Consider the following 17,299-nt stretch of genomic DNA (forward strand, 5'->3'; position numbering starts at 1 on the left):
TGAAGGACATGCAAGGCACCTGCCAAATAAAATAGATTTTTATTCAAAGCTGAAGAGGAATAGCCAATATCTTAGACAACTGGGCTGGAAATGAAAGCAACCATTGCAAGATGGGGAAGTGGACAGAATAAAAAAGAAGGCAACTCCCTCTCTCTCTGCCCCTCCCCCGTTCATGCTCTGTCTCTCTCTGTCCCAAAAATAAATAAAAAACGTTGAAAAAAAATTTAAAAAAATGGGGCGCCTGGGTGGTGCAGTCGGTTAAGCGTCCGACTTCAGCCAGGTCACGATCTCGCGGTCCGTGAGTTCGAGCCCCGCGTCAGGCTCTGGGCTGATGGCTCGGAGCCTGGAGCCTGTTTCCGATTCTGTGTCTCCCTCTCTCTCTGCCCCTCCCCCGTTCATGCTCTGTCTCTCTCTGTCCCAAAAATAAATAAAAAAACGTTGAAAAAAAAAATTTAAAAAGAAGGCAATTTAATAGGTGTGACTCAAGTTGCAAGCTGTTAGAGCAAGAAAGGACTTTGTGTTTTAGTATTTACTACTATATTTTAGCCTTTACTAACATTTTAAAATTATTCCTACATTATATGAAATTAATTGAGTTTCTTTTTTTTTTTTTAGTTTTTTTTTTTAATTTTTTTAAAGGGCTAGACTGTAAATGTTTGATTCTAAATCCAAAAACTTTTCTAAATTTTGTATGAGGCTAACACTCCCATAGACATACATTTAAATTACAAACATTTGTTATTTTCTTTGTGTGATCTTTCTCAACCATTTAAGTCACTTGTTTTCCCTAAGAATGGGTGTTTGGTTTTTTCTAAAAGTGAAAGAAAAAATATTTTTATTTCTAGAAACTTGCTTTATGGTTAATTTTTCCAAATTGTATATTTCAGGAAGGGAAGTGTTTTAGACAAATTTCTCACCTAAAGCAGCAAAATTCCTCAAAATTCCTTTCAAAAAATCTTACCTATTATTGTCTTGAATCATAAGGTACACATCAAAAAATAAATACTATGGATTAAAGGTTAAATGTGGGAGCAAGCGGTCTTCAACTTTAACCAACATTAGCAGAAACAACCTAAAATCATATGAGGCAAATGAACTTTTATAGTGTTTTCAAAGCACATTCATATCAATCATCTAATGGATCAATATAATGGCTCTATGAACAGGTATTATCTCCTTATAACACATAAGGAAACAGACTTTGGGAAAATGAAATGACAATATAATCATCATGATAAATTTGTAGAGTACTTTAAGCCTTAAAGCACTTACACTTAATCTTATCCCATGAGATGGGTTACTATTTATCCTCATTTTCCGTAAAATTAAACATTCAGGAAAGTAAGTCACACAAATGATATCAGCAGGCTCATAGAGCACAGCCAGGACACAAATCTGATTTCCAAGCCAGAGTCCTTTCAAGTCTGAGAGGAGAAAGCTACTATCTGAATTCCAAATCCATTGTTCCTTCTAAAACTGAAACCTAGTCTCTTAACTCCTACCTTTTTTTGTTTCAATTCGTTTCACTGTCTCCTAAAACAAACTCAAGCCTTCAATACAGAAAGGATCAAATTTGTTAACATTTGCGGTGTGTGTGTGTGTGTGTGTGTGTGTGTGTAAATATGTACCTGTGTGCATACAAGTGTGTGTATGTATTGTGTATGTGTATAGATGTGTGTGTGAAAGCATACAGATGTGTGTGTATATACACGTGTGTGCATATATGAATGAATTTGATTGAGGCAGATAGTGATGAGTCTTTATCTATAATTTGTCCTCAATGTATGTTAAATATATACTATTTGGCAAATTATTCACATTTGAAGTTTAATCATATAATATAATAAGAAACAACAGGGGCGCCTGGGTGGCTCAGTCGGTTTAAGTGTCCGACTTCGGCTCAGGTCACAATCTCACGGTCCCCGCGTCAGGCTCTGGGCTGATGGCTCAGAGCCTGGACCCTGCTTCCGATTCTGTGTCTCCCTCTCTCTATCTGCCCCTCCCCCGTTCATGCTCTGTCTCTCTCTGTCTCAAAAATAAATAAACGTTGAAAAAAAATTAAAACAAAAAACAACAAATGATATTCACAGAAGAACCTACCGACTAGGTTCACCACAATACCAAAAGTACAGCACAAGACCAGAACCTTGACTTCAGCTCTGGTGGACTATTTGTAAAGATATATTTGTTCTTTGAATCAGGAGACTATAGATGCTGGAGAGGATGTGGAGAAACAGGAACCCTCTTGCACTGTTGGTGGGAATGCAAACTGGTGCAGCCGCTCTGGAAAGCAGTGTGGAGGTTCCTCACAACATTAAAAATAGACCTACCCTATGACCCAGCAGTAGCACTGCTAGGAATTTATCCAAGAGATACAGGAGTACTGATGCATAGGGGCACTTGTACCCCAATGTTTACAGCAGCACTCTCAACAATAGCCAAATTATGGAAAGAGCCTAAATGTCCATCAACTGATGAATGGATAAAGAAATTGTGGTTTATATACACAATGGAGTACCACGTGGCAATGAGAAAGAATGAAATATGGCCCTTTGTAGCAACGTGGATGGAACTGGAGAGTGTGATGCTAAGTGAAATAAGCCATACAGAGAAAGACAGATACCATATGGTTTCACTCTTAGGTGGATCCTGAGAAACTTACCAGAAACCCATGGGGGAGGGGAAGGGAAAAAAAAAAAAAAAAGAGGCTAGAGAGGGAGCCAAAGCATAAAAGACTCTTAAAAACCTAGAACAAACTGAGGGTTGATGGGGGGTGGGAGGGAGGGGAGGGTGGGTCATGGGTATTGAGGAGGGCAACTTTTGGGATGAGCAGTGGGTGTTGTATGGAAACCAATTTGACAATAAATTTCATATATTGAAAAAAAAGATATATTTGTTCTTACATAACATTAAAACTGCTTTGTTCTACCAACAAAGCAATTTTTATTAATAGATGTAATGTACATAACAAGTGTGTGAATACAAATTAAACATTTCTGAAGTATTTCTGATAGTCAACAATTTATTCACTTTTTCCTTGCATCCCTTAACAAATGATTTGACATGAGAGGCTGATATTTTTAAAACATATGAACAAGATTATGAATAGAAAAGATAACTAAAAAGAATTATATAATCTTCTTCTTAATGCCCTCCCCCCAAAAAAAACCGTGAGATAGACGCTAATTTGTTTAGGAACATTTCAGTATGCTTTTTAAAAACAGCAGCTAAAAAAAAAAAATCACAATATGGGAGTATCTACACAATTAAGTGGAACTCCATAAAATAATGATCTCATTAAAACTAAAAAAATTAGTTCTCTTCTTTAAAAAAAAATAGTTCTGGTATTTTCTAATTGCTGGTTGATCTAAAAATTCCTCCACCAGAGATTAAAAAGTTTTTGGTTTTTTTATGTTTATTCATTTGTGAAAGACAGAGAGAGAGAGCAAAAGCAGGGCTGGGGTGGAGAGAGAGGGGGACACAGAATCTGAAGCAGGCTCCAGGCTCTGAGCTGTTAGCACAGAGCCTGATGCAGGGCTTGAACTCACAAACTGCGAGATCATGACCTGAGCCGAAGTCAGACGCTCAACCGACTGAGCCACCCAGGCACCCCCAAAGGTTTTTATAATATGAGACCATTGCACATTATTTCTTCTATTTCCTCTATTAATTATATTGTTTCCTCATTTATTCATCTTCACATGCATCAGAGTAGTTTGCTAAATGACAGACACTCAGAAACTACTCAGTGAATTCAGGGAATGGACCTACTATTCTATCCCTAGATTATGAGCCTAAGAGAGGCTGGGAGCACGTACCATAAAGCAAAATTCTCCCAAGGGCAGATATTCTATATTAACATGAAATTTTCTGGCACCTTGTTCTGAGATTCTTGGGAATCTGATCTAAAGACAAATAAGATTTATCTATTATTAGTTGTCAGCACTGAAAATGCCCTTAATGCTCTACAGTACTTGGGTAAACTTAAAAAGTTGTTTTGCTTAAGTATTTTAATCATTCTCCCTAAAATTTTTTTTTTTTTTTAATTTTTTTTTTCAACGTTTTTTATTTATTTTTGGGACAGAGAGAGACAGAGCATGAACGGGGGAGGGGCAGAGAGAGAGGGAGACCCAGAATCGGAAACAGGCTCCAGGCTCCGAGCCGTCAGCCCAGAGCCTGACGCGGGGCTTGAACTCACGGACCGCGAGATCGTGACCTGGCTGAAGTCGGACGCTTAACCGACTGCGCCACCCAGGCGCCCCCTCCCTAAAATTTTTCAATTAATGTGCAGAATACTTTGCTTAGCAAAGTTAAGGCCAATGACTGTTTAAGTAAACAAAAGTTTTAAGTACAAATTGACATACAAGTACACATAATACATATATAAAACCAAACTGTCAACTTGTACTTATATACAGTGTATATGTACATTATATATACGTATTTATATATGTTGTGTTTTATAGATACAAACATACACACATACATATTCTTGTAGCTATAACTACCAACACATTGGTTACATGAGCAACTATCTCAGAGAGCAAGGCTGACATAGGACAAAAAGAACTTGTCATGAAGACAGATGTTCTATTGGAAAATCTATGGACATTTATACAGCTGTCCTACAGTTGTCCATTTCTGGATAATTCCACCAATCTCAATTGCATTTCCAAAAGAGATGTATTTATATAGAATATATTTCAAATGAACTGCAGGAAGATGTTACAAAACATTATTGAACTGCTCAATACACAACAATGGTACATTAATTGTTCCTGGCATAGGTAAGAGAAGTCTGCACCTATAATGTCTCTAAACATCCAGTTTAGTCAAAACACCAACATGAATTACACTCATTTTTATTGTAAATAGAGATATAAAATTTTTTCAGTACCATGGCTTGGAAACATTAACTGTTGGTAACAAATTTAAATAACCCCATGTTTTGCTTTCTGGCCAATGAAAAGAAGACATCAAGTTGAGCCTGACAGCAAGGGAAATTTTCTGTGGTCCATCATTAGATGGTTCAGGTTACAAAAGGACATTGTTTCCACTTCTAATAATGTTTAAGCCCATGTTTTATTGTTTAGTTGAAAAGAGTAAGGTATTCCCTTGTCTATGTGGTAATAAACCGGCCACGCTCAGGGGCAAGATCTTCAGAAAGCATTTCTGAGGAAAGGAGGAATGGTGGCACAAGCTGGGAGTCAGAGTTTGTCTCTAGCTCTCCAGGATGCCACTACCTGTGCAGCCAAGAATCCTTCAGTTAGAGCCTATACCTCTACTTATCTATCCACAAAACTGGGATAATGTTATACTCTGAGCCCCCTCTTCCTCATCTCCTTCCATAGCAGTCCTGACTCTCCTGTCTTATTACAGAGGATGGAATATTTGATGAGTAGAGAGGAAAGCCAAGGTCATTCCCATTAATAATTAATATTTATTTACATTTAATAAATATTTTTTTAAAAATTTTATTTCAGTATAGTTGACACATGATGTGACATTAGTTTTCACTGTACAACTTAGTGATTTGGCAAGTTTATATGTTATGCTATGTTCACCCCAAGTGTAGCCACCATCTGTCCCATTACATCGTTATACCGTTGACATATTCCTTAGGCTCTGTCTTTTATTTAATAAGTGGTTTTGAAGCACTTAAAAACTTCAACAGCCCTATAAAATCGATACGATTACATCATTCACAACTAGTAAAGCAGAGGCCAAAGAAATTAGTTAACTCACCCAAAGTTACACAGCTAATAAGTGGCAGAGGCAGATCTTAAACCCAGACATTCTAACTCCAAAATCCATATCCTTACAACATATCAGCTTATAACATATTGGCTCACTACAAAGCATGTGGGGATCACCTCACTTTAGCAGGGTACGGACCTGCCAAAACGGGATCATGCTCGATAAAATGTTCTTGAGCTCTCAAAAGGAGTATAGTTAATTACCAAACTACCTTAATCCTTGCTAATTCCTCCCCACCCACCCACCCCCAAAAAGTAGCAATTCACTACTGAGGAACTACTTCAGTTCCATCACATACAACAAAAGAGAAAAAGAAAAAGAAAAATATATATTTAATATGTCTAATTTGAACTGCCAGGAAAAGGTATTACATACACCTTATATATACCTTACATATACCAAAGCAAAATATTAAGACATTGACTAACTTGAATGCCTAGAAAAAGAAATTGCTTGCAAAAATCAGAAAATTTTGCAGGGTTGGCAGGGGGTCGGGGAGTGATGGTGGGATGTTTGCTAGTTGATCTTTGAAGAAAGGTTGTCTAATTCAATCCTTCATTCAAAGAGCAGACTGAGGGCCAAAGAGATTAATATTTACAGTCATTCATTCATCAAATCTATTGGGTGCACGTCAATGCTGACTTAACCAAGGATACGATGCACTTAGCAGCCTCTTACTTCTGTGCCGGACATTTCATTCTCTCCCTTGGGTTTTCAGTCCTTTTCAAAAGCTCCCTAATCTTTCTCAACTCAACTTTTATACATAAATAAATCCTGCTCTGTGAACGAAATGTATTCTTTTTGATGGCTAAGGCTCTCAAGGGGCCTCTGGGCCATTCTGGACATCAATGATCATCAAGGGGCAATGAATGTAGATGTAGAAATCTGGGGAAAACTGGTCTGAATGTCCTCTGAGCCCATAAAATCCCTTATAAGTGATGCCTGTCCTCATTTTTCTCTGTGCACGCATACACACATGGGTGTGCATGGGAAACAAATCCCAGACATAAGAACTAGTAATCATCAAAGATGAGTGGAACAAAAACATTTCATTTAATTGAGAGATTTAGTCATCTGGCATTTCACTGCACAGTGCTCGAATATATGAAATTAAAATACTTAAAATGTCTTTTTACCCACTAAGAGTTATGCAAAACAGACATATTGGAAAGTTGAACAATAAGTGGAGAATAAATCAAACTGAGATATCAAGATCTAACCCTACCTCAACACTGATTTAACTGAAATCAGTTTCACGTACAATGTATTACACTTTAAAGCAATGCACTTTATAATTTATATTGCATCTCTAAGCCTCCCTCAGTTCAGATAAAATAATCCCTCAGCCTTTCACATTAGTGTCAAGTCTCTTGTCTCCTCTTTCATTTTCCCGCTGTTAGTCACCTTTCATCTCTCTTTTTACTCCTCAAATCCATTTCCCCCAGATCATCTTTGCTATTAATGTTTCTCCATGCCCTAAGTCCTGCCTTCACTCTTCTTTCTGCTTTAGATGTCTTTTCCCAGGAGTATCTCATAAAGTGGGTATTGCAGTTATTCCTAATGGCTACTTCCCAAACACTGTGCCAAGCACACAATCTACGTTCCCTCATTTAATCCTCACAATCTCTACCACTCACAAAACTTCATGAACTTGTCCAAGAACACAGGAAGCATTATAGGGTCATTATACTACAAAGTCCTTGAGGATGGGATCGCTCTATATTCTCATCATGGTTTTCCTAGAACTTGCACAGTGCCAGGCCCATAGGAGAAGTTCTATAAATACTTGTGCAAGATGGATGGATAGGTGGATGGAAGGAAGGATGGATGGATGGATGGATGGATGGATGGATGGATGGATAAAAAGGATGAGCAAGAATTTCAACAAGATCTGTCTCCTTCCAAAACTGATCCTCTTACTCAATGCATAAAAAGTTGGAGGAGAGATCATTTATGCAATAGAAATTCTAAAACATAAGCAGCTTCCCTGAGGACCAGCCCAATGTATATATTACGGACCTGTATTATGGACTGCTGATGTACAGCTTGCAAAAACTGCTCTTTACACCTGTTTTATCCACTGTAAACTAGAGAGAGTAGGCCCTCCAATGCAGCATTGCAACAAAGGCAGCAAATGATGCCTAGAAGGGCCCTTTCTATCATTGCACCTAGCTAAGAGTGGAAGCCTAACGAAGGTCACCTGCTTTTACCATCATAGCACAGACTCATACTAAAGGAAAGACTCCATTTTGATCTGGATTCCCAAAAGCTATATAGATTTTTCAAAGAGCTTTCAGAAAGATTCCCTCTTTTGATCATTACAGCACTCTGAGGGAAAATGCTAAGCCTTGTTGGGGGAGGGGGGTAAGGACTGAGTATTATACGACAAATATATTCCTGAGCTCTCCGTTTCCCTCTCCTGTGTGGAATCCGCTTTTTTTTTTTTTCTTTTTGCTGGAATAAAGGTTAATTGAAAGCTGGACGAGTAAATTAAATAGTTAAAAAGAAAGAAGTATTTTAGACAAATGGGCTTTTTAGTATGAAATTACTTCACTATATGTGTCATTATAGCAAAAGAATGGAAAAAACCCAATGTCCTCAAATCAGGGAGCAAATAGACTATCCGCACAATAGCATACTGTACTATTTGGCTGTAAAAGAAATGAGCGAGGTCTCTGAGGTACTGAACAGAGTGTATGGTATACCAATTCTGGGGTAAGAAGGGGGAAAGATGCTAATATAAAATGCTCATGCATATATTACATATATTGCATACTTAATACACATATTTACACTTAACCTATTCAAAAGGAAGCAAGAGAGATAAACTAATAAAATGCTACCTTTATAGGGAGAGAGAGAACTGGGACAAGGATGCAAGCAAGGCCTCTCTGAATGTCCTTTGTTTTACGGTTTTGACTTCCCAATCCTGCAAAATGTATTACATAACTTTTTTAAATTAACTTAAAAATATAAAAATAAAATAATCCCTAAAAACTGAAAACAAACTAAAGCCAACAAACTCCCCAGTATATCGAGTTGGTGGCATAACCAGAGAAGAATCATTTCAAATAACTTTAGGTCACAGTATTTTACACAGCCGTTAAGAGATAGCCTAAAGATAAGAAGAACCACAAAGAAGTCTAAAACTGCATTTCATATTTCATGGTTGGTAACAATACTGATATTTGGTTTGAAGCTATTATACACACACATACACACATGTATATACACGTGAAACTATTACACACACACACGTATACACACTTGGATAAATTATTCTAAAGTCACTAGGAAAAAAAAGACTTTCAGAATTAGAGCAAAGAGATACAATATAATATCAAAGAAGTTAATTAATAACCTGCTTTTAAGTTTGAAGCAAAAATATCAGTATAACTTCATGATCTATTTTTCTCTTTATTAAAAAAAAATTTTTTTAAAAAGGCCTAACAACAATGACAACCTGGTACCAATGAGCAACCCTACTGTCCAGATGGTGATCTCCAAATATCATTTTCCTCTAAAAGGAACCACAGCTCCTTGCAGAAATATGACTGATCCCAAGTCTAGGGCAGGAAACATAATATAAGCAGTCATTTTTTATCATGCCAGAAACTGAAAGACTACTGAGCTAGTGCCAAAGGATACAGGTGCTAACTTGAAAGGGCACCCAGTGACCAAAGACCGGACAAATGGAGCATCAAACAGAACAATGACCACTATGGATTAAAGCACATCAAGCTTATAAATAACCATGAGTTCATTATATTTTCAAATTTATCGGTGACTATACAAATCTGCTAGAATATAAATTGTTACTCTGGAAATTGGTAAACAAAGGGAAAGAATAAAAAGAAATAAGGGCATTTGGAGAACTGGCCAAACAGGAAGCTGGTCAGTTGGTGAATTAATTAATTTCAAGCAACTGAGAGACAGACAGACAGATGGAGATCCATGATACACTGATATGAATAACCCTCCCAGCAACTTCTGTCTGTCTCCTGCCCCAGGAGGTTTCTGCTGCTTTACTCCTATGATCGAGACTAAAAAAATCCCTCCTTACAATTTCATTTGAATGTATTACTTTGCCTAACAGGCGGAATTTAACAAAATGCCTTCAAATTGCCACTCTAAATCAGACTAATACAAAGTTTGTTTTAAATCAGAAAACGTGGGGTGCCTGGTTGGCTCAGTCGGCTAAGAATCCAACTCTTGATTTTGGCTCAGGTCATGATCTCATGGTTCATAAAATCCAGCCCCGCACTGGGCTCTGCACTGACAGCATGGAGCCTACTTGGGATTCTCTCTCTCTCTCTCTCTCTCTCTCTCTCTCTCTCTCTCTCTCCTCTGCCCCTCTCTTGCCCATGCACGCTCTCTCTCTGTCTCTCTCTCTCAAAATAAAACAATATACTTGGAAAAATAAATAAGTAAAAAATAAAACTTTAGAAAATAAATAAATCAGAGAACCTAAGATAACTTTTTAATAGGAATTTAAATTTAACAGTTTCTTACAGAGGGAGGTGGGTGTGGGGTGAGCTAAATGGGTGATGGATATTAAAGAGGGCACTTGTTATGATGAGCCCAGGTGTTGTATGTAAATCACTAAATAAATCACTAAATTCTACTCCTGAAACCAGTATTACAGTATATATTAACAAACTAGAATTTAAATAAAATTTGGAAAAAAAAAAAGAAAAGAACCCCCCCCACAGTTTCACAACATATAAAGGGGGAAAAACTAATTTTTACTGAGCAGCTTTTCATACTAGGTATGAAATGCTTTAAGATATAATTATTTCATTTCATTTTTTCAGTAGCCCTGGGATATGAACACTCACATTTTACAAATGAGAAACAAAGTGGTTAAGTGACTTGGCTAAAATCATGCATTTAGTTAAATGACAGATCTGGGATTCAAAGAGAGGTCTGTGGATTGCATCAGGCTGCCCACAGAAAGAAAAACAGATCATGTGGATGTTAGACATGGCCAAAGTTGGTGGCGATGCAAATTACTAAAAATACCACGGAAATGATGACTTGCTTAATAACTAATCCCCTTGTAAGAAAATAACTCTATCAGTTATATGGTTAAGAATAAATTGATTTGGTACGTGTGGCCTTAGGAAAATTATTTAATCTAAGATTTGCAAAAAGGAAGAAATCAGAGTTCACTCCAGTCCAAACTATTATTTTCTAGATTAGAAAAACTATTCTCTGATAAAGAAAAACTGATAAACTTACAGTTACACAGTGGGCCAAGATGCCGTCCACCTTATGTACTAACGTACCCTGGACTAGCTCTGAGGGGTAACTTCACAGGCCTGAGATCCACCTGGGCTGCCTGCTGAATCAGGGCACTGACTCCTAGTCAAGACGTGAAACACACAGATTAATATCGTTGATCCCAGCCTGGATCTGAGGAGTTTGGGGATGATTTGTACCAGCTTTTAGCACTGTTTATTGATAAAACTGAGCATGAAGATTTGTACTTGGTCTCGCTAAGACCACCTGGAGAGTTCCACTGCTAAGGTTGGTTATGGAGCAGGAACTCACGGGACCAGCAAAATACAGAAAAGAAAAATATATAAAAAATATTTTGAAATATAAAAAGTATTATAGGGGGCGCCTGGGTGGCTCATTCGGTTAAAAATCCAACTCTTGGTTTCAGCTCAGGTCATAATCTCATGGTTTTGTGAGTCCAATCCCCGCGTTGGGCTCTGCACTGACAGCATGGAGCCTGTTTGGGATTTTCTCTCTCCCTCTCTCTCTGCCCCTCCCCCATTCACACTATCTCTTTCTCAAAAATAAATAAATAAACTTTAAAATTTTTTTTGAAATCTATAAAAAGTATTATGAAAATATAACACCAGCTGAGCCTCCATCTGGGGCTCTGCTTCCTGGGTGTTTCAACTATATGTCAGCGGTGCCAGATATAAGAGAGAAAACTGGTCCTGCCATGCCACCCAGAGATGGTCTGTGACTGACAAGGACACTCTTATTTCAGTGCCGTTGTCATGGAGTATCCATGTGTAAACATCCTCATCCTAAGTCCTCTGAATCTTCTTAAGCAACTGAACTCTGTGTAACCACCACCATTAGTGCATTGGCTAAGGATCTGCCACATGGTAGGCACTCAAACATGTCTGAAATTAACTGGCTAATCAACAAATAAAAAGAATCTGAGTATCTTAACTTACTGTCCATCATTACGTTCTACAAAAGTCCTAATTAGCACTGAAGAAAAAACACATGTAATTTAGTGTAATAAATACCTTTCTGCCCAAAAGACAAAGATCCTGTAATTGCCACTCTTAGGTCCTAATAGCCTCTATTTATCTCAAGATTGTTTAAAAGTATGGAAGTGAGAAGACTCTAGCAACTGCAGCAGGATGTTGGTTTGCAGGGACCTTCCTCTCCTTTCCCAGAGCACAGCGTGTTCGAGGGTCCACCCACATCTTGTGGAATCCAGTGTCATTGCCTGACCTTGGAAATGGGCAGTGCTGCTAAGTGCATCCATTCTTAATATGGTCCATTTGCACTTAAAAGTTTAATGTTAATGTTAAAAAAACTATGTATACATTTATAAAATTGGTATAAAATGTATTTTTAAAGAAAGCATTTTTTAATGTTTATTCATTTTTGAGAGAGAGACAGAGCGTGAGCAGGGGAGGGAGAGAGAGAGGGAGACACAGAATCTGAAGCAGGCTCCAGGCTCTGAGCGGTCAGCACAGAGCCCGACGCAGGGCTCAAACCCACAAACTGTGAGATCATGACCTGAGCCGAAGTCGTACACTTAACCAATTAAGCCACCCAGGAGGTGCTCCTATTAAACTATTCTTATAAAATTAAAGAAATGGTATAGAAAAGCTGTAGATGCCCTCAGAAGAATGAAGCAAATCAAAGCATGTGCATGTCTCTCTGGCTTCTAAGGATGCAGGGATTCCCAAAGGCTGCAATCTGAGTTCAGTGGTACTGCTTTGAATCTCATCGACAAAACTTTGAATCAGTAGCTAAAGACAGATGGCAATTATTTGGTTAATTTGACAACAATAAAAATGACGGACATTAAAAAAAAAAAAAAAATCACACCCCATCCTAATCCCCTTACCAAAGAAATAAGTATTTTGACTATTCTCCAATGAAAAGCAAAATAGAGTTCTCCATGGCCATTTCTCTTGCAAAGACCAAGTGTCTAACCCTTTATAATTCTGCACACAAAAGGGCAGGACCCCAGAAAAGCAAAGGTGATGCTAAAGAACACCGATGCTCTGAAAATGAATGTTGTTGGGGCGCCTGGGTGGCGCAGTCGGTTAAGCGTCCGACTTCAGCCAGGTCACGATCTCGCGGTCCGTGAGTTTGAGCCCCGCGTCAGGCTCTGGGCTGATGGCTCGGAGCCTGGAGCCTGTTTCCGATTCTGTGTGTCCCTCTCTCTCTGCCCCTCCCCCATTCATGCTCTGTCTCTCTCTGTCCCAAAAATAAATAAAAAGCGTTGAAAAAAAAAATTTTTTTAAAAAGAAAATGAATGTTGTTGACCATGGCTCAGTGACAAAGGCTGCTATAGAAAGGGAAGAAGTTGAATCTTAGAATACAATTTCTCTGAAATAAAAAAAAAAAAATTTAAAAAACAACTGCCTAGAAGTGATAAAATAGCATAGGTCTATTATAATATTTCAATAAAAATCACATATGGATAGTTATATACTCCAACACACTAGCCTCCTGGCTCTAATTATTTGCATGTCTTTAAGCAAGTTATTTAAATTTCCCTAGACGTTTCCTCAACTGGAAAATGGATATAATCAAGAACACCTACTACACAGGCACTGGTTACAGGGATTAAGTAATGTCCATATGAAAAAGTTTAAATAGTGTCTCCTGCTTAGTAAACATTCAGTAAATGTCAGTAGTCGTTTTATTATCACCATGATTAGTATAGAGCTGTCATTCTCAGACCTGTTCAAGCTGCATGACCTCAAATGGAAGGTGCTACTGTCAACATCATCGATATTAATTTTCTCCTTATAATATATGTTTAAGTTGGGTGCCTGGGTGGCTCAGTCGGTTAAGCGTCCGACTTCAGCTCAGGTCACGATCTCACGGCCCATGAGTTTGAGCCTTGCGTCGGACTCTGGGCTGATGGCTCAGAGCCTGGAGCCTGCTTCCGATTCTGTGTCTCCCTCTCTCTCTGCCCCTCCCCCGTTCATGCTCTGTTTCTCTCTGTCTCAAAAATAAATAAACATTTAAAAAAAAATTTAAAAATAATAATAATATATGATTAAGTTGTATTTTTCAATTTATATTGTGCCCATTTGAAGTTAGGGAAGATTCAGCACAAATCACTAGTCACCACTTCATTGAATCCTCACAACATGGACACCTAGAAACAGGGGAGCTATTGTCTTCATTATACAGGTAAACCTCAGTTTTAGCTGAAGTGTAGGAAGCAAAGCGATTTGCCAAAAGTAACACAGCTAATAACCAGCAGCTGCAGGATTCAAAGCTGCTCTACCTCCTCCTTCAGGGCTCTTTCCCTTCGTTCAGCCTTTCCTAAAACAGCAACCTCATAACAGTTCATTTGAATCAACAAATGTGACCCTAAATGGGTTAGCAGAAAGACCACAAACGAGAAGAATGAAACATGAACCCGGATTCACTGCCATTGTGTAGATACAAATACAGGCAGCTCTATACATATCTTATGGCTCTGGTTTGAGTCTTTATAGACACGCCACCATACCCTACCTCCCCCTCCACCCCCCACATCCCAGCCATACATACACATGGCACAGTGCTGTGCACAGAGCTGGTACTCAAGGACTATAGGAGACAGATACATGTATGGAACTTCATCTCTACCATATAACACAACACAAGCAAATGGCTCTGGAAAGGCCAAAGTATTTACCAAATAATCCTCTTAAATATTTTTTTTTTAAAGAGAACCTTAGCTTGAAAATCTTGTCAGATGAGATTACAACTATTTTTAACATTCTTGTTCAGATACATTTCTTAATTCTCCATGTCACTTACATGCATATAAAGAGAATAAAAGATTAAATTAAACTAAATAAGTTCTTTAAAAATATAAATCTCTGCTCAGAGGGTAAGAAGAAGGATTCAATTAACAAAAATTCAAAAAATCAAGGTAAGCTTTATAAAGGATTATCATCCTTGCTCATCTTATTGTTATATGACAAGCAATCTTCCACTCTTAATTAATCTGAATACCTTTTGACTATTATTATTTGTTATCTATCTGGAAAGGAAGGAAAAAGAATATGAGCTGGGAATAAAAAGCCTTTTATCAGAACACAGGAGACTATTAAACATAATATAAATTGCATTCACAATGATTATTAAAACAAAGCAAAACAAAACAAAAACTACTGATGACAAAACCAGAATGGAATTGTCACTGGGTGATGTTGCTTTTTTAATCCTGATGTTAGAACAGGGGACGAACTAATTCCGTGAGCTAGCTTTATCTAATCCTGCACTGTCCTTCACTGAGGGTGCCATGTTCAGTGACTACAGCATTGACCACACCGCTGTGGGATTCCATAGTGAAACACCCCAGGTCCAACTGAAACCTTTATTTTTCCACAAGTAGTTTTATGTCTAGCCTATGCCTCCAGCAGTGTCCAACAGATAGCCAATATGATTCAATATGCGTCAATTCCTACCTGGCTCAGCACTGTACTAATGCCCCTATAACTATAGGGGTCAAAATGGCACCTCTGGATGGAAATGGGATGATCCAGACAGCTCTGTTCCCCTAGTCTGGCTGGGACAGGGGTACATAGGATAGAATAGCAGTGTTTCTCGATGTGGGTCCTGAAGAAAACTGTTCATGGGAGAGATGCCATTAAAAAGTTGGATTTCATAGTCAAATGTATTTGGGAAAGACAGTACCCTTGAGCCTTCGTCTGGGAGTTTCACCACACAGATTGGCATATTAAGGGTAATGAAGAGTCCTGTGGCAAACAACTGTAATACATTGTTCAACTCAGCAGGTCCCCAATTTATTTGACTGTGAATCTCCGTGCCAGTAACACCTTCTAATACTGAAACTTAGTTAGGGAAATGCTTGAGACTACTCTGCATTTATCAGCTGTGTGGCGTCAGATCTAGCTACGAGACAACACTTGTTTCCCTGACCAAGAATTGTTGCTCAAAGGATTAGTGTAAAAATTAAATTAGAAATGCATCATTCAGATTTTGATCTGTAAATTCTATTTTATACATGTATAAGTAAATATGTAAGGAAAACATATTTTGAAAAGCAAATGGGGAAAAAATATTTTGGGGTGACAATTACAATGGTCCAAAGCAGTATACCCTTTACAAAAATATTTGCTACCAGGGCCCCACCACCCAGTATGTAGGTCTTTTCATGTGGAAAATGAAATAAGAAAACAAAGTGATCACCTAAGTATTTCAAGCCAAACTCTCTTTCTACAATCATATAATTTTGCCTGTTAACTTCCAGATAATTCTAACTTGCCAAGTTTGAATGCGGACATGGAGGATAAAGTGGGAGCCAAAGTCATCAGAAAAGGTATCATAAGTCTCCACTAAACTGTTTAAGTAATATTTTAATAACAAATTGAGCCTTAGAAAGATATAGTCATTTGACCATCGTTGAAACCACTAAGGAAATATCCAAAATATTATGATATAATGCACTGAAAATTCCCCCCATATCTGAGAGTTAATGTCCCCATATTTCTGAGTGCCTAATATACTATGAAAAAAGACCTGAGTACTATGTACAATGGGTACATGTATCATAGCCTCCAAAAATCATTTTCCCAGACATAAAACATCTTCTAAAACAAAATTCATAGATTTCCTTTATAAGTTCAAGTATCTCCAGTAATTCGATCAAGATCCATTTATATTCATCAAGAGGATATCCTGGTACCATGGACCTGATCTACTTTTCATATTATCCATTCAAAAAATGTTTTCATTAATTTTTCAAAATTTAACTCACGTCAACCCATAAAAAGATATATTCATATTTAAATTTGAAAGCCACTGCCTGTTACATTCTTTTTAACTGAGAACCACTAAAAACATAATTATGCAAAGTTATCCCTTTCCAAAATACAGTCGGTAAAAACGTCACATGGTAACACAATCTGAGTCAATGAGAAAACAGTCAAGGACCCCTTCCTCCTAAAATGGGGGTGGAGTCTGGGGCGGGGGGGAGGCAGGTAGCCGTTAATGAATTTATTAAACACTTTGATGTTAGAATGAACTTTCTCTTCAACTCATTGCATTTTAGTTTAGTGGTCAAAAATGATCATGTTTTCAAGGAGCTCTAAAGGCAGTGCCTTACCAGTGTAGATGCTGGCATTGGAAGCTGGGATACCAAACTGTGACTCGATGAACTTGGGAATGAAGGTAATGAAAGCAGTTACAATGGCACTCTCAGCTGTGTATGACAAACTCACAAAAAGGAATGTCATGTTGCTTAAGATCCTGACAGCTGCTCTTGGTAGGTCTACAAAATGACAAAAATGACAAATGAATGTTA

At 37.9% G+C, this 17,299-nt stretch overlaps 1 protein-coding gene across 4 annotated transcripts in view; it reads right to left on the reverse strand.

Moving 5' to 3' along the window:
* SLCO5A1 (solute carrier organic anion transporter family member 5A1) overlaps window positions 1-17,299 on the reverse strand; it is a 299,230-nt gene that overhangs the window by 44,396 nt on the left and 237,535 nt on the right. For 3 of the 4 annotated variants that reach the window (XR_009253722.1, XR_009253721.1, XM_058699780.1), the window contains exon 5: window positions 17,102-17,266. The exons of the other annotated variant lie outside the window; for it this stretch is intronic. Coding sequence is in view for 1 of the 3 variants with exons in the window: in XM_058699780.1 (XP_058555763.1) it covers window positions 17,102-17,266 (165 nt within the window). In the remaining 2 variants the exon portion in view is untranslated. The remainder of the gene's footprint in view (window positions 1-17,101; window positions 17,267-17,299) is intronic. 4 annotated transcript variants of the gene reach the window in all.

This window comes from Neofelis nebulosa, chromosome 14, assembly GCF_028018385.1.
Source record: "Neofelis nebulosa isolate mNeoNeb1 chromosome 14, mNeoNeb1.pri, whole genome shotgun sequence".
Taxonomy (NCBI): Eukaryota; Metazoa; Chordata; class Mammalia; order Carnivora; family Felidae; genus Neofelis; species Neofelis nebulosa.